General features: G+C 58.5%; 3 protein-coding genes across 4 annotated transcripts in view; 2 read left to right on the top strand and 1 right to left on the bottom strand.

The window, feature by feature from the left end:
• SNX1 (sorting nexin 1) overlaps positions 1-7,162 on the top strand; it is a 32,951-nt gene extending 25,789 nt beyond the window's left edge. The window contains exons 9-15 of the mRNA XM_075006484.1: positions 525-638; positions 809-902; positions 1,962-2,167; positions 4,534-4,677; positions 5,351-5,431; positions 6,128-6,199; positions 6,739-7,162. Coding sequence (XP_074862585.1) covers positions 525-638; positions 809-902; positions 1,962-2,167; positions 4,534-4,677; positions 5,351-5,431; positions 6,128-6,199; positions 6,739-6,789 — 762 coding nt within the window. The 3' untranslated portion in view covers positions 6,790-7,162. The remainder of the gene's footprint in view (positions 1-524; positions 639-808; positions 903-1,961; positions 2,168-4,533; positions 4,678-5,350; positions 5,432-6,127; positions 6,200-6,738) is intronic.
• Positions 7,163-11,771: 4,609 nt separating this feature from the next.
• Positions 11,772-19,560, top strand: SNX22 (sorting nexin 22). Of its 2 annotated transcripts, XM_075006907.1 has the most exons (6): positions 11,772-11,898; positions 15,356-15,439; positions 16,245-16,349; positions 16,495-16,589; positions 17,614-17,720; positions 19,021-19,560. In XM_075006907.1, the coding sequence occupies exons 1-6, from the start codon at positions 11,788-11,790 to the stop codon at positions 19,221-19,223; spliced, it is 705 nt and encodes a 234-aa protein (XP_074863008.1). In that variant the 5' UTR covers positions 11,772-11,787; the 3' UTR covers positions 19,224-19,560. The 2 variants fall into 2 exon arrangements, with proteins under 2 accessions (XP_074863008.1, XP_074863009.1); XM_075006908.1 differs by lacking the exon at positions 15,356-15,439 and having other exon boundaries at positions 11,800-11,898.
• A 918-nt stretch (positions 19,561-20,478) lies between these two features.
• On the bottom strand, positions 20,479-27,935 carry PPIB (peptidylprolyl isomerase B). The gene is made up of 5 exons (XM_075006781.1): positions 27,679-27,935; positions 26,774-26,887; positions 25,264-25,357; positions 21,170-21,354; positions 20,479-20,826 (listed from the first exon to the last, which is right to left on the bottom strand). The coding sequence occupies exons 1-5, from the start codon at positions 27,835-27,837 to the stop codon at positions 20,704-20,706; spliced, it is 675 nt and encodes a 224-aa protein (XP_074862882.1). The 5' UTR covers positions 27,838-27,935; the 3' UTR covers positions 20,479-20,703.
• Positions 27,936-27,960: the final 25 nt, after the last annotated feature.

A 27,960-nucleotide genomic window follows, 5' to 3' on the forward strand; every position in this document is an offset into this window, starting at 1 on the left:
AGAGCCTGCCTTTAGCTTAAGTTTCGCTTCCATTAAAATACTAGCCGCCTGAGTTTCAGCTGACCATGCCAGTCCTTGGCAGAGCTTCCTAGGGATGCTACAGTGTGCTGGGGATTTGGCTGGTGTTTGAAGGTTGCACAGTGCAAGTAGAATCTGACATCCTCTGACACCCCACACAGCTTCCTTGTTCTGTACAGTCTGCTCCAGAGCATTTAAACTGGGTGACTTAGGAAGCAGCTTGAACCACACAGTTATGCAGCCAGAACATCACAAGCCAGGAACTTATTTGCTACTTGATTACAGGCAACACATGTCACTGAACTAGTTTTGGCCACTTATGCAGAACCCTCTCCTGATGACTCGGCTCCTCATCTGAGTGATCACAGAGCCAGTCAGATCACCTTAATGGCACTCCTTTGCAGTATTTCTATTGGCAAGGTGGCACTCAGCTACACTGCAGTTAAAGTAACCTGGTATTCAACCCCTCCAGCAAGCAACCAATGATGCTTTTGGTCTCCCTACAGCTACCCCGAGCAGTAAGCACGCAGGCGCTGAGTGGAGCAGGTATACTAAAGATGTTCAACAAAGCCACCGATGCTGTCAGCAAAATGACCATCAAGATGAATGAATCGGACATTGTAAGTATTTGGTGGCCTTCCTCCTTGGGCTTGGCTGCTGCCCTTTGGGCTCTAGGGTCGAAGAGCTCTGAGGAGGGAGAAATGCTTGGCCTTGACCCAAATGTAACCATGGGTCTTTCGTGCCACAAGAACGTATGAACTCACCTCAGTTGTGGATTTGTCCATTGCAGTGGTTTGAGGAGAAACTTCAGGAAGTGGAGTATGAGGAGCAGCGCCTCCGGAGGCTCCATGCTGCTGTGGAAACACTAGTCAGCCACAGGAAAGGTGATGGGTTCTGTCTCTGTAGATGTCTCAGCTTGAGCGGGAAATCCCGCTGAGCTCTTTCCTTGTGTGCGGGTTGAGCTGCTAGTGTGGCACTGGTGAGCAGATCTCGGACTAGTTCCACTAGAGCCTGCTCTGCACTGTGGTGGTTCTCTCCTGGCAGTTTCTTTGCCATGTCTGCAGTGGCTAGGAAAGCTGGGGCAGGGGGCAGGGCCTGGGGAGAAGTGCTAAAATCTCAGGGTCAGGAGGCATGATGTGCAGCAGAGAAGGGGCTGACTTTTTTACATGATGTCCTGATCTGGATGTGGCGGCGGCTGCAGTAATTGAATAAACCCCAATTCCAGCTTCCCCTCTGAGTCCTGAGAAGCTGTTCTCTGCAGCTTTTCATTGCGAACTCGGACAGGCAACATCCCCAGTGGGGAGCGGCACTTTGTCTTGTCCCAGAACACATACTGGCTGCCTGGGATCCACACTTCCCCTGTGCCTGCCCTCCTGTTTCTGCCAACTTATCCTCTTGGTGCTAGCAAAGGCTACCAAGTCCCCCTCAAGGGTAGAAGAGGCAGCTGTGACTGTCCCATTGGTGGTCGGTCAGTTACCAACACAAAGGCCAAGAAGCAACTTCTAGGCTTCCCATACTCCCTGGGCTAATCCTTCTAGTTGGTAAATAGACTCAGGGAGGCTGTTAGTCTGCGTCCTCAAACAAGAAGTCCTGTGGTACCCTATAGACTGACCAACATCTTGGAGAGTAAGCGTTCATGGGCAAAGACCCACTTCATGAGAGGCATCTGGCAAAGCAGGTCTTTGCCCATGAATGCTGACGCTCCAAAATGTTAATCTGTAAGGTGCCAAAGGACTTCTTGTTTCTGAGGATATGGACTAACTGGGCTGCCTCTGATACAAAAACCAAGCAGTTGTGTAGCACCTTTTTAAAGACTAACAAATGTACAGGACTGCTTGATTTTTTTTTTTTTTTTTGGGTCCTGCTAGTTGGCTTGTCCCTTATCAGCTGCTGCTTCACCTTTGAACGCTTTGTGTTGACGCTAGTTTCATTCCATCCCCTAGAGCTAGTAGTGAATACAGCACAGTTGGCCAAGAGTTTGGCCATGCTTGGGAGTTCAGAGGACAACACAGCCCTGTCCCGGGCCCTCTCCCAGCTGGCTGAGGTGGAGGAGAAGATAGAGCAGCTGCACCAGGAACAGGCCAACCATGACTTCTTCCTCCTGGCTGAGCTCCTGAGTGACTATGTTCGCCTTCTCTCCATTGTAAGGGTAAGCAGGCAAACCTTCAGCCTCTGGTCCCAGGAGTAGAGCAGAGCTGGCCAGGATGTGGCCGTGGGAGAAGAAACAGGCCAGGAAGTGGCCACCATTTTTGTGTGGCGGTGCAGGCCCCCGTATGATGTGTAAACGGTGCATAGGGCTCCGATGCAACATTGCATGCTGGGCAGATGTACTTACCTGGCTGCATTTCATGCTGGGACCAATAGTCTGTGCTGTTGCCACATATATTGAATGAGGAAATTGTTCTGAATGCACGCACACCAGCTGGAGCGCCCATAAAACTGTCCTGCTGGGCAAGTTGGGACAGGCCCACCATCAGCTTGCATGGTGTGAGCCTGTTGTACTGATGCATTCTCCCTTGGTCAGTCTCTCTTCTAGACCTCTCCCTTCCATGCCTGCTGTCCAGAGCTATGTCAGAAGTGGGCCATGCAGCTGGTCGTCTGCTGCATTACAAATCTGTACAAAGAACTAAGTCCCAGCGTAGGTCTGCAACTGGCTTTTAGTTGGTGTTACAGAGCCTGGGTGTGATCTGGGGCTCCTCCCTGTAAAGCTCCTTGTCTTGCTGCTGCTGCTGCTGCTCCAGGTTTCTTGCTTCCATTTATGCCCTCTGTCCAATCTCTGCAGACTTGTGCATTGGGCCTTCCCATCTCTCACCCTGATGCTGCTGTGTGCTGCACTGGAGTCCAGAGAGGAAGGCTGGCTTGCCTGGGGCATCTGTGCCACAGCTCTGCCAGTCTAATGCTTAGGAAGGATTGTGGGTCTGAAGAGACCAACTCCGCTAGGCATTCAGACCCTCCTGCCTGCGTAAGGTGTACCTGGGCCCTACCCATCTCTGAGTGGGGGAGGCACTGGGCTCATGTTGGAGGTGATTGCAGCAGGAGTGTCAAGGTCTGCCCACTGGGTTTCCCAGCAATGACTTTGGCCTTCAGTGTCTGAGATCCTCGTGGTCTTCTGACAATGGAAAGTAGCTCTGAGGCCTGGTATGAAATGGGTGCTTGCCCAACTCCTGATACAAGTGGGGGGGGGGGGCGGGGCACAGCGGTCAAGCTGTGGGCAGGCAGTGCCTTGCCAATTGCCTTATACCAAAGCCAACACGTGGTGACCCAGCCCGGTACCTGAAAGGCCAGCGTTTGAAATGCAAACTTCCCATAAATCCTACTCAAAGCAGCAGCTGTAGGTATTTGGCACCTTTGGAAACTTAAGCATTTAATTCCAAGCTCCTGGGTTTGGAAGTGCTGGTGAGGCTGTAGGACAGAATCTGGAAAGCCTGGAAGTTACAGGGGCAAGAAGCCTGGCGGAGGGAGTGGCCTGCCTTAGTCACTAGTGTGCTCACTGCATGGGATGGGCACCTGCCTTGTGACAGCATCACTTGTGATGGATCGTGCCCACAGAAGAGCTGCATGCTGAGAGGAGCACATACTGCTTAGTCTTTGGCTTTCCTTGCTATACCATGGGGTCTCCAGAGTTTAGAGACAGGCTCTTGGTTTTCTCTGGGTAGCGCAGGGGTATCCAGGTACCATGAGTTCTCCCGCCCTCCTTGCCACCATCTGAGAGCTGTGCTGGGCAGGAGAATTGGGAGTTACAGCAGATCAGGCTTCCTCCATTGCCGTGTGCAGGTCTCCTCACTAGGGTGGGATAGAAAAGAGGACTCTTGAAGAAGCTGCTTCGTTGCAGGCCCGCTCCCTGTCCTGGCACATCAGTGTGCTCTGGTCTCGACTAGCTGATGCGGCCTTGAGGCTTCTCATCCCCATGGGGGGGCTGAGGTCAGGGTCTCCTGATGCACTAGGAGTCCTGGCCTTACCGGTACCATGCCGGGTCCTTCAGACTCAACGCTCCAAGCTACAGAACCCAGAAGGGCAGGCTGCACTGCACAGCCGGTAGCCTCCAGTCCAGAGGGCTGCAAAGGGAGGGACTCCCTTTCTCTTGACAAGATCTGGGGCTGCTGCCTTGAAAGGGACAAAGCTCCTGAGGCTACAGTAAATTACCCAGCTCGCATCTGACCCTGTGGAGCCTGAGCTCCAAAAGTGGGTTGGTGGATGATGGGCCCTGGAGCAGCAGTGGATGCCTTGCAGGAAGGTGGTGTGACAACACCTGGAAGTTGCTTGTTTACAGGTGATATAAACAAGGCACCGTGCTAGAGAGGGGGCCAAATATCCTGTCAGATGTGGAGCAATGAGGCTCCAGCCTCTGCAAGGTGGGCATCGGCCAGTGGCCAAGTTGGGCACAGCACTGAGTCTGTGTGCTGCATCCCGTCCTGCCTGTGGCAGTGCTGTGACCATCCTGGTACACTGACACACTGAATGCAGCCACGAGGGCCCGAGGCTCCCCTAAGGCTCTGTCTGCTCCCCTGTCGACAGGGCGCCTTCGACCAGCGCATGAAGACCTGGCAGCGCTGGCAGGATGCCCAGACCATGCTGCAGAAGAAGCGAGAGACTGAGGCCAGGCTGCTGTGGGCCAACAAACCTGACAAGCTGCAGCAGGCCAAAGAGGAGATTGCTGAGGTAAGGAGGCAAGTGGCTGCAAACCAGGGACCCAGCAGAGCTGGTAGTGGTGTCCTTGGCTTGATGGATTGGCGCTGCAGCCAGTGACCCTTCTGCTCACTCTCCCAGCAAGCCCAGGGCCACATAGTTACTGTGTTGAGCTATACATAAAGAGATCAGGTGCAGTCTCCAGGCCAAGTAGTGGCTCTGTCTACTGCAGCAGCATGTTCAGCTTAGGGGCCAGGCAGCCCTATCCATGGGATTGGTGGGGCTCTGGCTCTTGACACAAATGGTGTAACCAGAGGCCTGGCAGGGGACTTGGCCCTCAGTGGGACCCTTCCAGTGCGCTCTGATGCAGAGGGCTTCTCTGGAGCAAGCGATCTAGCACTGCCAGTCTTCAGTTCGGGGGGGGGGGGGGGGGGGAGGGACTGCCAAACAAGGTGAATGACTTTGGTGCAGTGGCTGCATGGTGTTAATGAGGGTCTGGGGACACCCTCCCTTTGCCCATCCTGTGGAGCTCTGCTCTAGCAGCCCTGCAACAGCCAGGTTGCTCTCCACTGTGAGGAGACAGCCAGGAATCTGCAAGGAGTTCTGCATGCTGGATGTACAGGAAGTGGGAGGGAGTAGAATCCAGGTGGAATCTGCCCAGCCCTGGGATCAGAAGAGAGAAGGTGACCTGCCACTCCTTTTGCAGTGGGAGTCTCGTGTGACGCAGTACGAAAGGGAGTTTGAGCGGATTTCTGCTGTGGTCCGCAAGGAAGTGATACGGTTTGAGGTACAGTAGATCCCCCTGCCCCTCCTGTAGCATGTGCATAACCCAACCTGGCAGCTTGTTCCCATCTCACTCCCTGCAGCCTTCAGAGGGGTGTTATGGGCTGCCCCAGCTGCTCTACGGAGATGACTAGTGGTGAGTGGAGGGGGCAAGAGGGAAACCTGAATCCTTCCCTGCTGCAGCGTGCCCTGGCCCCAGGATGCTGGGACTGTGAAATGGGTCATTCCAGCCTAATTGGGCAAGAGTGAACTTCTGCTTCTCTCCTCTCCCCTGCCCCTCCAGAGGGGAACATACAGCACTGTTGTCTCCACTCTGCTCCCATGTCCACCCAGATTCCATTTCAGGCCTTCCTTAATATGCACTCTCCCCAGGGAATGGGACACTGTCTGCTAGCAAGTATCTCAGGCAGCTTAAGGTAGCACCTTCAGGCCACTGACAGCAGTGCTGATGTCTGTCCAGCTGCTTCTAATTAGATTAATCTCTGGGCAGCAGCCACCATCTTGTGCTGCATTTTGGTAGGATGGCAGTGTAATCTGCTGGCGTAATGTGCACGATCCGACCATAGGTGGTCGGATGGGAATCCGTGAAAGTCAACTGTAAGCAAAACCCTCTGCAGTGCTTTGAGCCCTGCTTGCTTCAGTGGGGCAGAGACCACTCCAGGTACAGGAGGCTGGATTAATGGAGGTCTCCCTCTTGCAGAAGGAGAAATCAAAGGACTTCAGACACCATGTGACTAAATACCTCGAGACCATCTTAAACTCTCAGCAGCAGGTGAGACCCCCCTGACCAGCAGCTCCTAGTCCTTCCACAGCCTTGTTCCTGATGACTGTAGTGGTTCCCAACAAATGTTGAGGCATGTGCATGGGTTACACCTACCATAGGAAAACCCTCCACTAAAGTGTCCTATGTAGAGCCTGCACACTGCAGTGTCCGCTACCCTGGCAAGCCAGCGACCCACCCAGCCCCCGTGTGGCTGGAGAAATGCTCAGGCTCCTTAGCAGAGATGAGTGGTGTCTAGTTTGGCACAACAGTTGCCTGGCTGAGGCTAAGCTAAGCTTGGAGCCCATGTATCCCATAGTGCTGGTAACAAGCAGCAGGAAGGGGAGTAATTAGACAGAGCTACCTCATGTCAAGCCAGAGCCCTGCCTGGGTCAGTCAATATGAGCAAGGGCCAGTGTGCTGCATCAAGGAACACATTGCTCCATAGAGCATGACTGTTCCCACCTTGGGGAGGGACCAGGCCTCTCCTGGAAGGCCCTAGCCTTTGGTTGGCAGCTTGCTGACTGCTTGTCTGCTTGTGGTCTCTGCAGCTGGTCAAGTACTGGGAGGCATTCTTACCCGAAGCAAAGGCCATCTCCTAACCAGACCGAGGGAACCAGAACACACTGGAACTCACTCTGCCTTTTTATACACTATACCTCTTCGCCTTCCACAGTCAGACCCTACTGGAAGGCATCCTGTGGCGCTGTTAGAGGGATCCCCCCATGAGATGCAGCCCCAGACAAACTCTTCTAACTGTATTTTTGATTTAGCTTCATATATATTTTCTTAATGGAGAGACTAGTTTCCTGCTTTCAGCCAAGACCTACAGTAGGGGTGTGTGGTGGGAGGGGATTAATGTGTATATAAATAAAATGTATATTTTTCAGGCTGGGCTCTAGACACAGGAATAATGGCTTTCTGTTACTCCTGCAGTGCCATGAAAATTATGTAATAAAATATTTAAAAATCAGGCAGGAGGGTCTGAATGCCTGGTAGTTTGTCTCCTGTGTTGCTGCTACCTGGCTGGAGGGTGAGGGCTGTTGTCAGACCAAGCCCAAGTCTCATGGAATGGCTTTTATTTTCAGCTCATTGTGGGAAGCCAGTAACTCAGCTGCTCACTTAAAACAGACACTGGATGAGAAATGCAACATCCCTTCAAACCCTCACTCCCTGGGTTAGCGACATCCCAACCAGTGTTAGGCTTTTCATTGCTCTCAGCTGTGCCATGGATCTTTGCTCTCCTGTATCTTGCACTTGCTAACCTATTGTCTCTCTCTTGCCAGCTCTGAGTATTTGAACATAAACCAGACCCGCCCCCGCAGGCTAAAACCAAACCTGCGTCAGCTAGTCTCCTCGCTGGGCCTGTGTGGGTTTGGAGTGCAGAAGCCAGCCTGGCTACAGGAGTTGCTACTTATGTTGCTTTGTAACATGGGGCTGTATGACACTGAAACTCAAAGAGCACTGGACATATGACAAAACCACAGGCTGTAAGTGCTGCACCACTCACGTGCTGGGAGGGAAGCAAACTTCCTCAAATGGGACTCTGCTCAGGTTCCGGGGAGCTGCAGGCCCCACACTCTGCACCAAGGGTGTCTGGTCTTAAACCACTGTGTACTGCCAGTGCTTCCCCTTGCTGAGGCAGTAATGTTGACCAAAGCAGGCTCTGAGGCAGCCAAAAGGACCATTTAAAACTGCCACCAGCAGGATCTGACTGGAAGGGCCTGAGTTGCCACAGGGCTTCCAAGGACACTGATGTCAGCCAACTCCTCTAATGCAGCTTAGCTCTGCCAGCAGCTGCTGTCAGGTGCTGTTTAGATGCTGTAACATGGCATGTGCGGGTACCTAGCAACAGTCCTCTATGCAATTGAACTGGAAGTGCTAAAGCCCTCCCTGTGTCCTGGAGCAGTGGTTTTCAGTCTGAAGCCCTGTAGGTGGAGTGGGCTGGGGATCTGAAACACACTGCTCTCAAGGCTGCCTCCAGCTTGTCTGACAGAGCACTGTGGAGTACTGTGACCCTGGTGTGCCTGTCTGCAATTAGCATGTTATCCATTGAGCCTGCAAAGAAATAGGGGCCCTATGCGCTGTAAATTAAAGGGCAGGTGAAAGAACCAGAGACCAGAGTCCAAGGCATCTAAGGATGTCCTCAGAGGATCAGCTAGTCTGTAGAAGGTGCTGTCTTTCAGCCAGAACATGGCTGAGGGGCTGTGCCAACTGCCCAGCAGGCCCTCTCCTGAAGTGCAGCCCCCTGCGGGCTCAGCAGTGCTCGCTTCAGGCACAAGTCTCTTCCCTGCCTGAGAGAGGAGAATGAGCCTCAGTATGAGCAGGGGGAAGATACGCTTGCACACTGCCAGCATCTCAAGCTGACGTGCTGGATCTGTGCAGGCTACGGGTAAGTGCTGTGTCCTCCCCTCCCTAATCAGAGACACAGCGCAGGCCTTTCCCCCCAGCTGCAGCTTCTCAGCCTCTGGAGCCTGACCCCAGATTGCAGAGGAGGAGTGGAAAGGGGAGGGGGGCAGCTCTGGCTCCTGCTTTGGGGTGAGGGGAGTGCAGCCTGTCTGTGCTGGCTCCACTACAGCTCTAGCCCCACAGTCTCTGCAGGAGAGGGAGGGAGAGCACCCCTCCCATGGCAATGTAGGAGCTGGCAGGGCTGCCTGAGTGACATTACAGCCCCTTCTGGGAGCTTGGCCCAGTAGAGGGGCTGCCTCTGCACAGAGCAGTGCCACTCCCATACAGGTTGTGCTAGGTGGCACAGCCCCAGCCTGTGCCTACAGTGTTACTGAGGCAGCTGCACCTGGGTGGCATGCAGGGGCCTGGGCTGACAGGCACACCCTAGGTGCAGCCACTCTCTGCATGGCCTGGGCTGGCCTGGGCTCTGCCCTCTGTGACAGAAGCCACAGCAAAGCGGCAGAAGAAAAATGAGGTTTGGGAAGGGGGCCAATTTCCCCCAGGGGTCCTGGCTGTCAAGAGTTGGAACAAAGGCAGGGCTGGGGGGCAGGAGTGGAGTGGAAGGCAGAGGGGGGCCAGGGGGTGTGCAGAGCAGGCAGGGAGTGCCACAGCAGGAGCAGCACTCAACCTGCTGGCTCCCAGCTGCCTGCCCCACCAGCTCAGCTGCTTGAGGCAGTGTGCTGGGGGAGCACCTGTGCCCTTTGTGGGGCTCTGCAGGCAGTGCCAGCTGCCTGTGGGAGTGTTGGGGAGCCCCCCAAGCTCTCCCCAGAGTCAGCACAGCCTCTTGCTACTCTGCTTGGGGTGCCTCTGGTCAAAGTACATGTGTGACACACCCGCAGCTGTTCCCTGTGCAGCCCAGGCCAGGTGCCTGTGGCAAAGAGGGGGTGGCGTGGTTGCCTTAGGAACCAGGCACTTGGAAAGCAGCTGAGAGCACTGGGGTGAAAGTCCAAGCACAGAGCAGAGGTCAGATTCAGACACTGCAAGTGGGTGCTGCTCCTGCTCACTTCACGGGGCCTGGGCCTGCTGCTTTCAGGGCATGTGACCCTAAGATTAGGCCAAATGGGCCCTGAAGGGAAGGGAGGGACTGTCAGGCTGACTGCTGGGGATCTGTGAATTCCTGTTCCCCATTCCCCTCCCTTGAGCCTGTCTGTTCTGCCCCAGCAGGGACCATAGCTCCACATGCTACCTGAGCTCAGTGCTCACCTGGCAGGGCCCATGGGCTGATGTTCCTGGTGGTGCAGGGAGACTCTGGGGAGCTGTGGTTCTCTGGCTGAGCTGCCTGCTCTGAGATAAGGCAATGGGACTTGCTGTGGCTCTCGGGCTCCTTTCTTACTTGCTGGTTCGGCTGATTTCCCCCTACCCTTCCCTCTCCTGTTTCTCCTTCCCTGTATGAAGCCACCTACACACCTGCTGGAGGGGATTTTAGCCCCAGCTCAGAGCTGGGCTCCTCACTGACAAGCCCACATCTATCGCAGGTCAGCCTGGTGAAAAGGAAGAGCCTAAGTCACTGAGCTTGGGGAGGAGCACTGCACCAGCTAAGGCTAGCAGACCCCACACTATACAATAACGTCAGCTCCTGCAGGACACCTCCAAGCAGCCCCTACTGCCCTGCCTGCTGCTGTGAATGAGTGATGCCAGCCCAGCCTGAAAGAGGCCCAGAAAAAGGCCTCACCCCTGCAACATTGCATGATGGAGAATCCCTAAGAGCTGGCTGTGTGGTCTCTGTTCCCAGCCTCAGCAAGGGCAGCTCAGCTGTCCAGCTCCACCAAGTGCTTGGTGCCAGCCAAGCCTGGGATTGTAGTCTGAGCCCTGTCCCCAGCACTCACATGTTCCTGAGCATCACAGGGGCTCCCCTGGGGGCCCTGCCACTGCTGTTGTCCAGGAGAGTGCCTGGTTATAGGAAGTACCTTGCTCAGCCCTCCCACCATTCCACTAATGCCCCACTGGGGCACCAGCAAGGGAGCTAAAGCCTGGAGCAAGCAGGGATTAGCTAATTCTGTACTGCAGATGCCATGGAGCCCCAGTGTAGGCTTGTCTGCCCCTTAGGTCCAGGGGGATTTAAGGGGAACCCTGCGCTAGAATAGCAGGGGGCTGCAGACTGGGACTGAGGGGCACCAGTAAAGCAGGTAGCCAGAGGGCTGCAGGCAGGGACTGAAGGGCACCAACCAGGCTAGGGTCTGTGCAGCCGGAGCGTAGCCAACTCCCACCTCGTTGCGCTTGTACTGCCAGAACTGTTAGCTCCCAGGGTGTGTCCCCAGGTCTGGCTTCCACCTAGCCCCAGCACCCTGCTGCTCCCCTGAGAGGGGATCCTTTCTTAGGGTTACTGTATTTGACCTTTCCAAAAAGAGGACACCCCTGCGAGGGAGTGTACCTGTACCTGTACCTACCAACTCACATGGTATTCATGCACCGTCTATACTACAACACACTACAAGGTGAGTCGGGTCAGTAGACACACAGACACAGTCCCTCGCAGGGGTGTCCTCTTCTTCATATGCTTCCCCTTCCCTTCCTCTTCCCCAGGGGTGCTGCTCATTTCACTGAAGTGGGAGCCCTTCCCAGAAATAAGAAGTGAAAGCAGCATGTGGGGCTGCTGTGCAGGGCCTTTGCTGGGGGGTTTGTAGGAGAAGAGGGCCCAGGCATCACTTCCCCCTCCAGCAGGGGAAGAGGCCTGAGCTGCGTGGCTGGGATCAGCCACTTCCCTGGGGGGTGGGAGCCCCTCGCCTGGCACAGGCTGCTTGCGGCTGGAACCCAGGGGGGTGGTGGTGCACAAACAGGCCCCCTTTGGCCCAGAGGTGTTATTCCAAGTGCCTCAGCCCAGCACTGCCCCGGGAGGTGCCTGGGCGCCTGGCGGGCACAGGGGGTGGCAGGGGCCGCATGCGGAGACACACACAGAGTGGACGTGGACACACGGTGGGGGGACACACACACACACACTAGGGGAGGGGTTATGTGCAGCCCCGCTGTGCTGCCGGGGCCTGGGGGACCTGCCAAAGGCTCCCGGGCACAGCGGGGGGACCCGGACGGGTTAGGGGTCCGGCCTGGCTTCCCTCGGGCCAGCAGGGGGCGGGGAGGACCCCCCGGCCGGGCCCGGCTCAGGCTGCGGCGGGCGGGCCGGGGGCGGGGCCGGGGGCGGGGCGGGGCGGCGATGAATGGAGCCGGGGGCTCGGCCCGGCGCGGCTGGCGGCGCGATGCTCGCGGTCTCCATCCCGGCGGTGGGGCCGGCGGCCGAGGCGGAGCGGGGCCCGGACAAGGCGCACACGGTGAGCGGCCGGATCGGGGCCGGCGGCCGAGGAGCCCCAGGCGGGACCGCGGGTGGGGGGCGACCGGAGCTGCCCGCGGCTCCCCGCCCGCTAATGAGGAGCGGAGCCAAGGCCGGGACCTGCCCCGTCCTCGCTGGCCCAGCGCTCCCTGGCACCGAACCCGGCCGGGTACTGCACCTGCAGGGGCCGTGGTTAGAGGTGGGGGCCGGGTGAGGAGTTGGCTGGGGGTGGGCGGGTGGGCAGGTGGATGAGGCGTTAGTTGGGGGGAGGCTGGGGGGGCGGGAGGGAGGCTGAGGCGTTAGTTGGGGGGAGGCTGGGGGGGCGGGAGGGAAGCTGAGGCGTTAGTTGGGGGCGGGCGGGCGGGTGGGCGGGAGGCTGAGGCGTTAGTTGGGGGGAGGCTGGGGGGGCGGGAGGGAGGCTGAGGCGTTAGTTGGGGGGAGGCTGGGGGGGCGGGAGGGAAGCTGAGGCGTTAGTTGGGGGCGGGCGGGCGGGTGGGCGGGAGGCTGAGGCGTTAGTTGGGGGGAGGCTGGGGGGGCGGGAGGGAGGCTGAGGCGTTAGTTGGGGGGAGGCTGGGGGGGTGTGGGCAGGTGGATGAGGCGTTAGTTGGGGGGAGGCTGGGGGGCGGGCGGGCGGGCGGGAGGGGGAGGCGTTAGTTGGGGGGAGGCTGGGGGGCGGGCGGGCGGGAGGCTGAGGCGTTAGTTGGGGGGAGGCTGGGGTGTGGGCAGGAGGGAGGGAGGGTGAGGCGTTAGTTGGGGGGAGGCTGGGGCTGGGCAGGCGGGAGGGAAGCTGAGGCGTTAGTTGGGGGGAGTCTGGGGGGCGGGCGGGCGAGGAATTAGTTGGGGGAGAGACCAGCAGCCTTTCGGTTTCTGCCACTTGGAGTCTCTGGAGACTGGTGTTCCCCCAGTGAGCGGATGGGCACTGCCAATAAACGGCAGCTGCTGGGGGCACCTGCCCATCACCAGCTGCCCAAGCTCTCCCACCCCAGGTATCTGTGACCCACAGGCCCATCCCCCCACCTCCTTTCTCCCCCTGGGGCCACTTCCCAGCCACTCCCCCCTGGCCTTTGTTGGCAGTCTGAGCAGCCCCTATCTCACACCGCCCCTGCCAGCAGCGCGAGAGCAGCGTTTGCCAGCCCACTGCTGTGCTCCCAGGGTCTGACTCTCGGCTGGGGTTCCTGCAGGAGGCCAGGTGCTCTGTCCAGAGCAGCCAGGTGTGGCTGGGATGCTAACCCCCTGCACGGCTGCTGCCTGCAGGCTCAGGGGCTTTGGCTGTGGGGTGACCCACAGCTCTGCAGCAGGTAAATCAACAGGGCTTGGGGCTGGCCTACAAACAGGCCAGTCCACTGCAGTGTGGAGAAAGAGGAAATTCCCCCCTCTGCCCTATAATGCTGCATGGGAGGGCTGTGGTGCAGGGCAGCCCAGTGCCCAGAGACAGGCCCCAGCCCTGGGGAGGTGTCTGCCCCAGTCATGCTGCTAAGGTGTGTGCATGTCGGGGGAGAAAGTCCCTGGCCTGGGCTGGGGGTTCAGTTCATTTTCTCTCTCCCTTCCTCCTCTGGTAGCCCTGGCTAGAGAGGTGTGTGCTGGGCTGGCTTAAGGGTTCCGGGCTTTTCTCAGGAAGGCCGGCTCAGATGGAGTCCCAGTGTGGCACCAGCCACCCTGCTCAGCACTCCTCAACCTGCTGACTCAACAGCCCTGCCCCTGTGTCCCAGCTCTGACCCCAGCCAGCTGCTGTCTGCACAGCGCAGCTGCAGGTTCCTCAGGGTAGCTCTTGGGGCTCCAGCTCTGGAAGGCAGGTGATCCAGCTCCCCTGTGGCCGGTCGGCATCCGCCTGAGAGCAGAGAGTGGATGGACAGAGGAGCCGGGGATGGCCCTGCTGGTGCTGGGTTCAGGGCCAGCACCACTCCCGCTGTTCCTCTGCTTATAAATCCCTGGAGCATTGTCTCCCTTCGATCCCATGGCCTTCCTGCTCGAGTGCCCCTTCCTTCATGTCCTGCTTCTGCTGGAGGGACTCAGCCCTCTTGTAATGGGCACCGAGGCTCTGCCTGGCTGCACGTGCTGGGCCAGCAGCCCGGCTCTGGCTGTTGACTTGAGGGACTCACCCCCCAGCTGCTAGCATGGACAGGGGCAGGTCACCCTGTGAGCTGAGTGCCTCATCTCAGCTGGGCGCTGGTCCCAGCTGATCAGCGGTGAGAGAAGATTGTTTCTGCTCCCTGTTTGGAGGAGGAAGGACTGAGGATCCTCCTTGGTCTTGGTCCATGCAGCACGGAGGGCCCCAGTGGGAATTGTGGGAGACGCTGACCGCTTTCCATTTTGGCTGGCTGGGCCTTGTCTGCTGGTCACTCGCTGGGGACAAGGCTGCTGAGCCAGGCAAGGCAGCGCTGAGCTAGAATTGGACTGGTTGCTGTGGCCAGTAGAGTGATTCTGTACTGGCACAACTGGGGAGGCTGTGGCCAGATCCCAGCTGGCTCATTTAATTGTCCTCTCTGCCAGGCCTCTGGGGTGTTGTCTTGTTGTGCTGGGCAGTGACTAGACCCCGTCCAGGACAACTGCCTGGGCAGAGAGCCGGCTCTAGCACTGACTGGGGCAGGAGCGCACGTGACCTGGTGCAGGCCGCTTTGTGTGGGCTGCGTGCGACACGAGCACTGGGGGGCGGGGAGGGCTGAGCAAACCTGCTGCTGAGCTACTGGAAATGCTGGGAAGATACAGTGTGTGTTTATCAGCTTCCTGTGCTAAGGAGGAGTAGGTGGGCATGGCCCTCTGATGGGAGACCTGGCCACTGCCCTGGCATGGTGCTGTCTGGTGCCCTTGGGGAGCTGCACAGCTGGAGGGGCTATGTTGCAACATGAGGCCGCTCTGACAGCTGATGACTGGGGACTGTAGCATGACTTGAGGGGCCCCTGCTAAGCCTGCTGTCCAGCCTCTCTACTTCCTGCCCCTGCATGGGGGCCGTTCTTCCTATGCCGCCCTAGGGTGGCTCCCACGGAGCTGGGCACTGTCCAATCAGCGCACGGTCTGTCTGGCCCATGGGGACGGCCGTGCCGCCCGCCGCTGCTGTGTGCAGGGTGCAGGAGGGTGAGAGAGGTGACGGATCCCTATGCTGCGCTGTCGGCTGCATGAGGCCTTTCAGCTGGCTGTGCTGTTCCCTGCCAGAGGGGAGCAGCTCCGCCTGAGAAACTCCCCGCCCAGCCTGGCGCTCTGGGGAACGCAGCCAGAGCCTTCCCTGAAAGGGCCTTTTGTGACTGTTTGCTTCAGCGGGGGACTGGTTGTGCTTGCACAGCTGCAGTGCCCTCTGGGAGAGAACACGGCTGCCTCCGCTGCCAAATGCTGCAGTTTCACACCTGGGGGCTGGGGTGGGGGGGGGCTGTGGTACTGAGGCTGTGGGGGGCTCTTGCTGCTTGTTTCCGCCATAAGGCTGGGGACTGGCAGCCCCGTCTCATATCTCTGCGGTGCCCTTGCAGGTGTTCACGGTGGAGGTGCTGTGCAATGGCCGGAAACACACCCTTGAAAAGCGCTACAGCGAGTTCTATGCCCTGCATAAAAGGGTGAGGGCCGGGCAGGCAAGCAGCTGCTATGCGGAGCAAGGGTGAAAGCCACCAGGGCAGGTTCCAGGCGCCTGCTCCTTCCTCTGCCACAGGGCCCAGCTCCTGCCTCTGAGGAATGCATCCTGCAACCCTGCTGTCCTGCAGCACTTCCTCCATCTCGGTCTGTCCCATCCTTGTCCTCCTCCTCCTCCGGGGGATGCTCAGCTACGAGGGAAGCCGCCTCCCTACCCGCAGCCCTGTGGGATGTGAACGGGGAGACGGGATAACGTGGCCCTCCCTGGAGGTCTCTGCTCCGCTGCTCTGGGCCTGCAGCCCGGGGCCCTTCAGTCAGTGAAGGCTGAAGGCCTGAGCAGCGCTGGCTGGCACTGAGCTCTTCACTCGCCCGTGGTGGTTTTTTTCTGGGAAGAGCTTGAAAGTCTGACTTGGTGTAACTGAGGTAGTGCCTACCTGGGCCCATCACTGAGAGAAGGGGACCTGTTATCTCAGCGGGGGGGGGAGGGTCTGACCAACCCCTCCCTGATCGAGGATGCTGGTCGAGATATATGCAAGGCCCTACCCAAGCTGATAAGCAGCAGCTGGTGTGTAGCATTGGCACACTGGGGGCATGCAGCCAGCCCTGCTGGCGCTGGAGGGAGGAGAGACCTTTGCCACTGCTGGGTGGTGGGGAGGGGAGGGGGAGGGGTCCTGCCATGATGGGACGGGGGCTGGGTTCCTGCCTGCATGGAGCTGGTGAATGGAGTCCGGTGGCTCCAAGCAGCGGCTGGGCTGGGACTCGGTCACATGCTAATACCCCCTTCTGCCCTAGATACGGAAGACATGCAAGGTCCCCGATTTCCCCCCCAAGCGAGTGCCCAACTGGATGTCGAAGGTCCAGGAGCAGCGGCGGCAGGGCCTGGAGGTTTACATTCAGGTAGGGGGTGTCCCCCCTGCCCCGCTCGCTCCACGACTGGTGACTCCTGGACTGGAGCCCCTGGAGCGGACTTGGAAGGGCCCAGGGTGCTCGCTGCTGGGCGAGGCATACCAGCCATCACTCACCCTCCCTGCGTCTGCTGCAGGGTGTCCTGTACTACAACACGGAGCTGCCCAAGGAGCTGCTGGACTTCCTGATGGTCCGACACTTTCCGCAGGAGGCCAAGGCCAGCAGCCTGGGGTGAGTAGTCCCAGGGTTGGGGCGCCCCCTGGTGGCAGCCAACCTCGCCAAAGGGCTAGTGACATCGGGGAGCTCAAGTGATGCCGTGCTGGGGCTGGCGGGTTTAATGGTTATTGAAGGCAGCATTGGCTAGTGGATGGAGCCACAAGGTGCTATCTCAGCTCTGCCGGCAACTTTGCCTGGAAGGATCCTGGCTCCCCTCCAGGGCTCCATTTCCCACTGGCAAAATACAGCTCACGGGCGGGCGGGATCAGCGGAGGCAATGTGTGACCCTGGGGCTTTCTTCCTCGGCTCGCCTGGCCCTGTACACTGCACGACAGCGGTGGCCTCTCACCCCTGCAGCAGAGCAGTTCAGTGCCTTCCTAGCAGCCCTGCCCTGAGCGCACCTGTGCTGCTCCTCCCAGGGCAGAGTGAAGTTCAGGCAACTACTGCCTGTGTGCATAGCCCTTCACAGGTGAGGTGCAGCTGAGCCCTGTTGTCTCCAAGGTTTTAGGTCTCCCTTGCCTCTGCCCAACATATGGGGAGGGCAGGACCTTCCCCCCTGCCCCACACCCGCCCAAGGGCCTTATGCTGGCCTTGTCTGCTCGCCGGGTCACCTGCAGAGCTAGGGTGCCCCGGGTGGCTGCCTGCTTCTAGAGCAGTTCTCCCAGCAGCAGAGGCCTGGCTTCCTTGTCAAACCGCTTGTGCTGTTATTGGCCAAGCCGATTGTCCCCCACCCGCCACTGGCTCAGCTGGAAGAAACCGTCCCCCTTGGTCTGGGGCCCTGTGGGAGGGAGGGAATCCCCTGCTGGCTGAGGGAGCTGCTACGCCACTGCAGAGCCTGTGCCCTTGCGCCCTTCTAAGCCCAAAGGAGCCTCCCCTGGTGCTGATATGTGGGAGTGAGAGCCCACCCAGGGCACTAGCAAGCCTGTGCTCCTAACCCTCCTCCAGCCAGGCCAGGGTGCCGGGCCAGCCCAACTGCAGAGAGGCTCCATGGGGGCCCTGGTCAGCCTACTCTCTCTAGCCACCTGTATCGTTGCCTTAGGATATCCAGGGCCTTGTCAGGCTCTCATTACAGCCCCGGTTTCCTGCTCTCCCACCGGCCGGCTGTGAGCTTCCACAAAGACCCGTATGTGCACCCCTCTGCCACAGGTAAGGCAGGTGCTGGAGTCTGGGGCAGGGCAGCAATGGAAAGGCTAATCACGGCCTTGTCTCCCAGGTGTTCCCGGCTCCCAAGGGGTGGTCACAGTGCTCCCTAGAGCTATTGCTTCAGGCCAGCTGGTGGCAAAATGCACAAGTCAGTAGGAACTGTTTTGCTCTGGAGGCCTCTTTAGGGAAAAGGCCCAGGCTGTCCACAGCTCCCTGCTGAAATGCAACCTCTCTCCTGGGCATTGGCTGGAGAGGTGCCTTGACCTAGTCTTGGGGCTTCCCCACCTGCTGGTGCACCTCACAGGGCTGGACACCCTTGCCCATCCCCTGGAATGACACTGGCACCCAGCAGGCATGATCCCTTTACTGAGGGGAGGAATGGAATTTCAGGTTGCAGTAACCTTCCCCTGGGCAGGCCAGTGTGTGAAATTTAAACCTCCAGCTGGCATTGGGCATTGCCTGGAGCAGAGCTCCCCCCCCGGCTTCCCCCAAAGGTGCATTTCATGGACCTGAAGAGCAACGGTCTCAGCAGGAGCTGAATTCTCTCCTCTTGTGCAGACTGGCTGCTGCAGACTGGCAGCTGGCCCAGGCTGAGACGTGGGGCTGGAACAGGGTCTTTTCTGACCCTCTCAGGGGCCACCATGCTCTGCCCTTCCCTCGAAGGGGCCACAGTGAGAAGATGTAAGTCTGCTGCCTGTGGCTGCACCTTCCAGAACAGCAGCCAGGGGCTCCTGGGGTTTTCAGGGGAAGATTTTTGCCAGATATTGGGATTGGAGCTGTTCTGCTCCCTCCCTCAGGAGCATGGGGAGCTGTTCACTTCCTGCCCTGTGGGCTGCTGTTAGACATGCGCTGCTTGCTGTGTGATGTGACTGCATTTAGGGATGGGGCCAACCTCTGTCCTGGGGCAGGGGGTGTGGGGGGGGGGGTTACACGCATTGTGGGGCCTGGCTTTGCTTGCAGAGGCCCCTGGGAGAGCAGGGGTACTGGCTGCAGGGAGTAGCCGCTGTTAGGTCCCCCTCCCCAGGGCCTGTGATGCCCTGCAGCAACCTTGGCTTGTCAGCAATGCTGGGAACAGGCACTGTTGGTAGCTGCTGGGCTGACACTTGGCTCTAAATCTTAATGTATGAGCTGCCAGGGAGCTGAATTGGGCAGCAGGTCACGCTCTCCCTCTTGCTGGCTGGAGCTCTGCAATAGGCCTGAGCTCCCCAGGCTCCGCTGCCCCATAGCAGGGCTCTGCCCAGACACAGGCTGTTCAGAGAAATGGCTGTGCTGTCTTTTAACCCTTTCCTCTCCTCTTTTGCAGAGCTGCAGGCTGACATAGTTCTGAGCGGGGTGTTGCAAGGCCTCTATGGCCCAGCGAGCCCCTGCTGGGGGAAGGCAGCCCTGCAGAGCTTGGCAGGGCCCCACGTGCTCAGCCAGCAGAGCTCCTCCACGTGTCCACTCGGCCACAACTGGGACTACACCTGCACCCCTGGTGGGGGAGTGCTGCTCGGCTGTCCTGGCTAGGGCTTGCTCCCACGGCAGGGTGCTGTCTGTTCTGCCCTGGGGACTTGCTCCTCCCCCTGCTGAGGGCGTGCTGTGGAGCCAGGGGAAGCAGCCTGTTCACAGAGCACAGAAGTGCAGGGGGGGCTGCTGTCAGGTCAGCTGCCAAGTGCTGCCTCACCACCATGGCCCGCACGGTCCAGCTCTAGGCCCCTTGCTCAGGCCTGCAGGGCACTGCCAGGCTACATAGTGCCTGAGGGGTGTCCCACCCCCTGCCTGCAGAGCAGCACCTGGGAGGAGCCTGCCTGCTGCAGGCCCCAGGGAGCTGTATGCTTAGCTACAGGCAATAAATCACTCAGGTGTGTTGTGCTGATGGCTGCTGCCCTTTGTTCATGTGGCACCAGGGCCCCATAGCTTCATCTGCTGTGGGGGGAGGGCCCCACTTGATCTTGGGGTGACAAAAGGCAATGGCCTTGCTGCAAGCACCATCGGCTCGGGTGGGTGTAGGCCCTCTCCAGGGGGATGGACATGCCCCCGGGTTGCATTACCAGGACCAGGATGTGCAGCCCCCGCCAGCTCGGTGGTGGGGGAGGTCGTAGCCATGGTTTGTCAGTTCCTGCCTATGCTCTGGTCATATGACTTAACCCCACTCAGGGGGCAGGAGGCTGGTTGTTGCCTGACTTGGCAAGAGGGCTAGGGAGGGAGTGCTGCAGGGGCTGGGCTTCTCCTTAGGCCAGGAGCACCATGGATTTGGAAGGGCAGTGAAAAGGGTCACATTGTCTCTCCTCTCCTGGTGTGGTGGTGGCGGCAGTGGGGCATGGAACCAGCCGTGGACTGTTCCCACTTAGTTTTTTTGATTGCGGGGTGGAATAAATGTGCACAAGAGGCAAGCGTGGACATACGCTGCCCTCAAACACAGGCTGCTGGTTGCAGGTGCTCTGCTCATCAGCCAGGCAGCACTGGACTCTTCTAGGCAGCCACCCCAGTACTCAGCTTCCAGGGAGTATGGGCTGGCAGGCACATCCTCCAACAGCCTGAGCAACACATTAGGAGGAGGCTGGGCTGCTCTGCTTCCCTGGCCACTGTTCCTGAGGGCAGGGTGCAGGCAGACCCCTCTAGCCTGGCAAAGAGGTGGTGGGGAGAAGCATTAAGTGGGAGCACGACACTTTCCCAGACCCAGGGAAGTCATGGAGGGTAGGGGGGCACACACAGCTGAGTCCCCCTCCCCCACATCACCAAGGAGTCAGGCCCGATATAGGAAGGAGGCGGGAGGCAGCACTATAAAAAACACACTCATCACATTTATTGGTGCATGTGCTTCTTACAAAAGTGATGGCCCCACAGCCTCTGTTGGCCAGGCAGCTGCACGGGGCCCCAGGGAACAGGAGAGGTGGCCAGGCATGGTACAGCTGCTGGTCAGCTGGGGGCCGCTCAGTTCTGTGGACCCTGTGGAGCATCACAGCTCCTGGCCGAACAGTGCCGCACTGTCCCTGGGGAGGAGAGTTCACTCTTTGGCAATGGCAAATGGTTTCTCCACCTCGATGCTGCCGCAGTCGGCGATGGTGACGTCCTTCAAGGGCTTGTCCCGACTGTCCGTCTTGGTGTTCTCCACCTTCCGCACCACGTCCTGGGGGAACCCCACAGTGAGGATGCGCTGTGCACAGGCTGGGTATTCCCATCCCTCCCCTCCCCCAGCTGCTCCCTGCTTCTCTCACCTCAGGCCTGCTAAGGAACCAGCCCCAGTGGCTCTGTTTGCCCTGCCCCAAGGCCAAGCCTGCCCCAGTCCCTCTGGAGTGCGGACCCAAAAGAAACCAACAGGCGTGTTGTGCCAGGCCCCTTCTCTGAGGCCCCACATCACCCTCCCTCCCTTTCACTGGGGCTGGGGAAGGTCCCCTTTCCACCAGGTGCTTGGCTGAAAACGACCCCCACACCCAGGACATTCCCTCCCCAGCTGGGGACAGCCGCCTTACCATCCCGTCCAGGATTTTGCCGAAGACGACGTGCTTGCCATCCAGCCAGGGAGTCTTGACAGTGGTGATGAAGAACTGGGACCCATTGGTGTCCTTGCCAGCATTGGCCATGCTGACCCAGCCAGCCCCATAGTGCTTCAGCTTGAAGTTCTCATCAGGGAAACGGTCACCATAGATACTCTTGCCTGGTAATGAGATGAGACGCCACTTACAATCACAGGGCCCAGCCAGATCAGCGCTCCTCACTGGTGCCAGAGGAGTGTGGTTAGCACATGCACTGGGGAGGGGAAAGGCTGCACCTCCCCCCTTCTCCAGGGCTCAGCTCTATGCCAAGGCAGCTGAGAAACCCTCCCTCCAGCAACAGGAACCAGCTCATACCCTCTTGAAAGGGAGGGAAGTGCCCCAGAGAGGGGGCAGGGCACCTGGTGTGTGCAGCCTGTGTGCGTTGAGCTGGGGGGGTGGCGGAGAGGAGCACTGTTCCTTTCTAAACACAGGAGGGCAAGTCCTGCTCCATACAGCATGCCCCAGGCAGGACCAGGGGATGCCCAGCCTCTGCCAGTCACAAACCAGCTCAGCAGCTTGAGGCAGGCCCTGCTTGAACATGGCTCAGCTTAGGAGTGAATGAGGGGGAAAGGTTCCAGGCTACAGCCCTCCAAGTTCCTGTGTAAGGAGCGCTGGCCAGGGCTCCCCGGGGAGACTAAACAGTTAAGGGCTTCCGGTGCCCATCCTTTGCCACGTGCCTGCCTGGCTGCAGGTACAGAGCCCAGACGGTCTCAGTGGGGGGGCAGTGAAGCGCTGGAATGGGTGACCTGGGGATGTGGTAGAATCTCCTTCCCAAGAAGTCTTTAAAGCCCTGGTTGGAATGATTTAGTTGGGGTTGGTCCTGCTTTCAGCAGGGGGGTTGGACTGGATGACAGCCTAAGATCTCTTCCAACCCTCTGATTGTAAGGCACAGGCAGGCATCTGCCGGAGCTAGCGAGCGGGACCAGCAAAGGGAAGTTCCCCAGGTGGGGCTGGAGTAACAGGGTGACCGTGGGGTGGGGGCGTGCCGCCTGCCCAACCACCCGACTGACGTTCGCCGTGTGGTTTGTCTTTTGGGGGGGGGGGAGGGGGGAGGAGTGCGAGAACCGGAGCCTCATGTTCTGCAAACAAAACTTCCCTGGCCCAGAAAAGCCGCAAGAGTAAAAGCAACACAGGCAGGACTCCCACAGCAGAGTGGGGCTACCCAGTGATCACCTGCCTTATGGGCCGGTGGGACACGAGCCTCTAGCCATGAGAGACGTACTACTGGTGTGTGAGCCCAGAGCAGTGGCGCTGGAGGAGTGGAGGGAGGTGAAGGCAGGCCAAGGAGAGCAATTCTACCACCCCCCGGGGGCAGCCTCTGCACTTGAGGGAAGTCCAGGGAAGGAGAACATAAAAGTGGAGCAGCGGGAGACAATCCCAGGGTTGGGACGCTCCTTCCTGATGACGTCACAGCGTTCTCTCACACTGATGCCGGCTCGGGGTCATCGGCTGGATGTGTGTCTGGGACACAGAGAAGGTAAGAGATTCCAGAGGCCAGATTTCAGCTGCTAAGTAAGAAACAAATCCAGGACTCCCAAGGCAGCATTCTCCGAAGCTTCCAGTTCCACATGCAGGGCTGGGCTGGCAAAACTCAGTGAGGTGAGGAAAGAGGGAGTTAGGGTTATTAGGCACTGGGGAACCCTTTGGGGAAGGGGAGCCTACACAGCAAGGATGGGCTTTGCCTAAAGCAAAATGCAACCAGAGTCTTGGTAGGTAAAATTAAAACGGTTGTAGAGGCATTTTTAAGACAAGAGCTGGGGGAAGCTGACAGCCATAGAAGAACACAGGAGTTCAGACACAGGTTTTTCTTAGGGAAGGGTCTATTAATAGCAATTCTCTAATTAAGAAGCAAGGAGAGTAACTGATGGAGTATAGGTGAAAGACAAGACCTCTGTGGGATGAAATGAATTCTTTGCATCCGACATCCAGCAAAGACTGTGACCAACTGATTAAAAAGTTGAAAATCACAGGCAGTGTTCCCTGTAATATTGTGTGCTTGAGTGGCCACTCAGGAGAGATTCAAATACCACTCAGGTGATTAGTAGAGTGCCCACAGAGGTACTATGTTTTTACTGATGGTGCACATCAACAGTTTGCTGCAGGTAACAAAATGTATTCTGCAAAGGAAAGGAAAAGGACCTGCTGGTGTTCACCCAAGAGTTTTGAATATAAAAGTGCAGCACTACTAATGGGAACTTAATCCACCACTTTTCAGCTTCTGTACCAGATGACTGGAGGGTGGCTAATGTGTTGCCATTTTTTTTTAAAAAGCTTCCAGAGGCGATCCAGTAATTACAGCCCATCTTCAGTATGAGGCAAATTGGTTGAAACTACAGTAAAAACAGATGAATTTTGTGTTTGTTAGGGAAGAGTGAAAATGGCTTTTGTAAAGGGAAATCATACCTCACCGAGCTATTAGAATTCTTTGTGGGGCTCAAACACACATATGGACAAAGGGAGATCCAATGACCATGGTGCACCTGGATGTTCAGAAATCCTTTGTCAAGGCTCCTCACACCAGGCTCTTAGGCAAAGATTAAGAGGAATGGTACTTTCATAGACCAGTAACTGGATAAAAGACAAGAAAGAAGGGATAGGAACAAATGGTCCATTTTCACAATGGAGATGAATAAATGGCAGATCCTGCAGGGGTCTGTGCTGGGACCAGCGCTGTTCAACATATTCATAAGTGATCTGGAAATAAGCATAAGCAGTGAGGTAGCAAAATCTGTACCTGATACAAAATTACTCAATGCTGATTACAAAGAGTTACAAAGAGAGTTCACAAAAGTGGGTGACTGGGCAACAAAATAGCAGATAAAATCCAGCACCGAGAAATGCAAAGTCACCTATGCTGGAAAACAAAATGCCAGCTACACACCCAAAAGGACAGGGGTCTCCATTAGCTGTTACCACTCGCTTCTCGCCATGCCCAGCCAGCCCGTGGAGCTCCTTGCCAGGAGATGCTGCGTTGGCCAAGAGTGTAAAAGCTCCAAAGGAAGGAGGTAAGTTTGTGGACGTCCATCCAAGATGCTCAGGGACGTAACCTCATGCTCCAGCCGGCCCTAAGCCTCGGTGTGCCTGACTGGGGAGGAATCAGTTGATACCTGCCCTGCTCTGTTCACTCCCTCCGATGCACCTGGCACCAGCCACTGTAAAGGACAGGATGCTGGGCGAGGTGGACCACTGGTCTGACCCACTGTGGCCATGATCATACAGGGGCATCTTCTGGGACAGGCTTCCTCTTGGGGGTAGGCAGAGCCAACCTGTCCAATGGATGGCTGGGGGCAGCCACACCAGGCCCTTCGCTTTTGGGGAGGGTCATGTGACGCCCAGGGCGGCCTGGCGGATTAGCAGGGGGCTCTGGAGTTGGCTGCACCCCTGCACTCACCAGCAGCAGCTGCAGGAAGCGGAGTGCCCCATGCTCTGCTTCCCACCGCCACAGTGAGGGTGGGGAAAGGCAAAAGGCTGCCAGCACAAGGCCCTCCTGCTAATCCCCTTGGTCACATGGTTAGGGACAGAGGAAAGGGGTGCAATGGGGAGGGAAGAGATGGGTGCAGTAGGAGTGTCCTGGGCCCCGCACCCCCTCCATGGCTGGTGCCGGGGGAAGGGGTGTGCCTGGACAACTCAAAACAATTCTGCACTCCAGACGGTCACCTAACAAGGGCCTTCAAGCACCTTGTGCTGACACAGGGGCCCAGGTGGCTGCAGAGGTGCCACAGCACTGGAAGGGGATGGATCTGAAGCCCAGGAATTGAACCCCCACTGTCGGTGCCCATCGGAAGCACGAGTCCTGTTAACCCCAGCTGACAGGAAGAGCTTCAGCTCACGCCTGGCTGGTCCCTGCAGTGCCAGGGGTCCCTGAGCCAGGGTGAGGCCTGGTGGGGTGGGGTGGGTCCACTGTCCTTGCTGTGGAATGGCAGGACCCAGGAGAACCCCTCTAATTCCACAGTGGCCCTGCAGAGCACTAGGCAAGTGCAGCACAGTCACAGGCTGGTGCACAGGAGAGGGGCAATGTGGCCCAGGGCTACCTCCAGTGCCGTCTCCGCGGGTGAAGTCTCCTCCCTGGATCATGAAGTCCTTGATCACACGGTGGAACTTGCTGCCCTTGTACCCAAACCCTTTCTGGAACAGAGGAGAACGAGCATGAGGCCGGGGGAGGAACCAGAGCCCAGGCAATGGCTAACAGATTGCTTTGCCCCCAATGCCTGCCAAGCTCCCCTAGAAGGTGCTGCTCTCAGATAGGGCCGGCTGAGCTGGAGGGGAAGCCAGCTCTTCCTTACTGGCTGCAGCCTCAGGCTGCAGCACCAAATGCTCATTTATATTTCTGGCCCTCATGGCTGGGAAGAAATCCTTTCAAATGCAACAACGCTGCAGCACTGCATGCCCAGCCCACAGCCAGGGCTGAGCGGGGGTCCAGGAACAGCTCCGTGGGAGCCAGAAACACTGGCTGAACAGTGCTTACCAGAAGAGTCACAAATTCAGCACTGAGGCAGGCAATCGGGCCCGCAGGGGCTGGGCGGCTGAAGGGGTAGGGACGGGAAGTTGGGGCAGTTTCACATCTTGGCCAGCCCAGCTCAGGGTCTGGAGAGCCTTAGCTCCCAGCAAGCCTGGAGAGTAGCAGGACTTGTCTCCAGGCCTAGGGCAAGACAGAGCTGAGAAGAGTTACCAGCACTGCTTAGGGCTGCGATTGTTTACAAAAGTCAAAAGGAGCCACTCACCTCATAAGGAGAGGCCCCAGTGCTCACCATGATGAGCAAGTGATGGGGGCCCAGGGCTCTGCTAGACAACACTCCCTAGCCCTCAGTTGCAGTGGGGTGAACAAGAATCAGGGGTTCAAGTGCTGGGAGCCAGTGAGGGATCTGATCCCTCTGCAGTGGGCAGCTGCGTGCAGACGCCTCTGCCTAGCCCAAGGGAGAAAGGGCACAGCTAACAGCCTCCTGCATCACACCGAGAAACTGGGCACAGGGCTGGGACCTTATGACAACTAGTCCCTTAACCAAAGGGGACCTGTAGCACTGCCACTTCCTTGAGGTTTGGAACAAAAGCAGCAGAGCAGCAGGAGACTAACACTATGGTGACGCCACCAGTCTAGAGAACGTGTCCCTCTTTACCCCACCTCCTGCGAGGCAGGACTAGAAGTGGGAGTTATCAAAAGTGAGGCTGGAGCGCCAGGATGCTGAGTACAGCTGCTAGACCTTTGGGGCTCAAGTTGTCACCTGAGCACAACTCTCCTGGCTTTACAGAAGGGACAGGGGTCACTCGGGATCAGCCTGCCCAGGAGAATAACCTCAATCAGCATCCAAGGCAGCTGGAACGCACCACCCAGCAGAGACCAATCTATTAAACCACCAACCATGGCTGGCCTGAAATTAACGTGGCTGCTGCTGAGGAACACTGAGCTTTTGGAACGAGCTCCTTTATGGTCCCCAGCGCAGCACATGACTTTCTCCCTGTTCCTGGAGGCGACAGCGTGAGCACATCCACTGGGGCAACATCAGCTTATGGTTAAATGAGGGCCATTGCCCATGGGTCCTTCACCTCTCCTGTAGCCAATGCAACGAAGTTCTCCACGGTCTTTGGAACTGTCTTCCCAAAGAGGCCAATCACGACCCGACCGACGTCTTCATCGCCGATCCGCAGATCAAAATACACCTGTGTGGTATAAGGGGGGCAGTGTCAGCCCAGCAATCTCTCCTGCCATGACATGGCCTTCGGAGCCAGTCCGATGACCCTTCCCTGCTGCGGCAGGCCCAGGCACTGAGCCTATCTGACTGGCTGGGCAACAGCAGCTCCTGCTCACAGGATCCAGTGCAAGTCAGCCCTTCAACTGGGAATCGCTCCAGTTAGCCATTGCACCTTCTCCCGGAGACACCCTGAAGACCGAGAATGAAGCTCAGCACTGCGATGGGGAGGGATTAAAAAGCTCCAAGCTCTTTAGAGGTCATTTGGCTGCACCTTGCGGGCACCGCTTTAAAAATCCGGGAGATGAGCCAGTCCCGCAGCAGCCCCATCCCCGTGGAGCACAGGTAACCACAACAGACCACGTTATCTGCCCGCCTTTGTCTCTCTCCCCCATTGCGGACACCACACCTGCGCACCAGCGAGCTACTCGGCCACGGCCGGCAGGGGCTTCTGCCGAGAGCAGCGCGGCCGGCGGGTGGCGCGGTGCCCCCCGGGCTGTGACCCAGCCAGAGGGCAGCAGCTGCACCCTCCGACCACTACGGCTCCCGGCGTCCCCGCTCCCGGCCCTCCGCGCCCGCTCGGCTGCATTCAGCCGGGACAGCGACAAAGGCCGGCGGCACCGCCACGTCCCAGCTGCCCAGAGGAGCCGCGGCCGGCAGAGCTGCCCTACCCCGCCCCGCGGGCCCGGAGTCCCCTATCGCTGGCGCAGCGGGGGTGGAGGCCAGTGGGGGGATGGGGAGATCGGGGGGGGACCCGCCCACCTTAACGGTGACCTTGGGCCCCTTCTTGCGCTCCTCGGCCCGCGAGGCGGCCGGCAGCAGCAGCACCAGCAGCGACCCGCCCAGCAGCGCCGCGGCCACCAGCAGCTTCATCCTCCTGCGCTCGCAGCCCGGCCCCAGCGCCCGCCGCGCCGCCAGCATCCGGGCCCCGCGAGCCGCGCCGCCGGCCCCGCCCCGGCGCCCCCGCCCTGCCAATGGTATGGCCCGAGCCGCTCCCCCGCCTACGGGCGCAGCACGGGAGACACCAACTGAGCCCGCGGGAAG

Source organism: Carettochelys insculpta, chromosome 12 (genome assembly GCF_033958435.1).
Source record: "Carettochelys insculpta isolate YL-2023 chromosome 12, ASM3395843v1, whole genome shotgun sequence".
NCBI lineage: Eukaryota > Metazoa > Chordata > Testudines > Carettochelyidae > Carettochelys > Carettochelys insculpta.

Excerpts from the sequence above, each read along its gene's own strand:
- SNX22 (XM_075006907.1), top strand. The coding sequence starts at position 11,788 with ATGGAGCCGGGGGCTCGGCCCGGCGCGGCTGGCGGCGCGATGCTCGCG. Across the intron at positions 11,899-15,355 it reads GCCCGGACAAGGCGCACACG|GTGTTCACGGTGGAGGTGCT; the intron begins GTGAGCGGCCGG and ends GTGCCCTTGCAG. Across the intron at positions 16,350-16,494 it reads GCCTGGAGGTTTACATTCAG|GGTGTCCTGTACTACAACAC; the intron begins GTAGGGGGTGTC and ends CGTCTGCTGCAG.
- PPIB (XM_075006781.1), bottom strand. The coding sequence starts at position 27,837 with ATGCTGGCGGCGCGGCGGGCGCTGGGGCCGGGCTGCGAGCGCAGGAGG. Across the intron at positions 25,358-26,773 it reads TTGCATTGGCTACAGGAGAG|AAAGGGTTTGGGTACAAGGG; the intron begins GTGAAGGACCCA and ends CCTCTGTTCCAG. Across the intron at positions 20,827-21,169 it reads GCAAAATCCTGGACGGGATG|GACGTGGTGCGGAAGGTGGA; the intron begins GTAAGGCGGCTG and ends GGGTTCCCCCAG.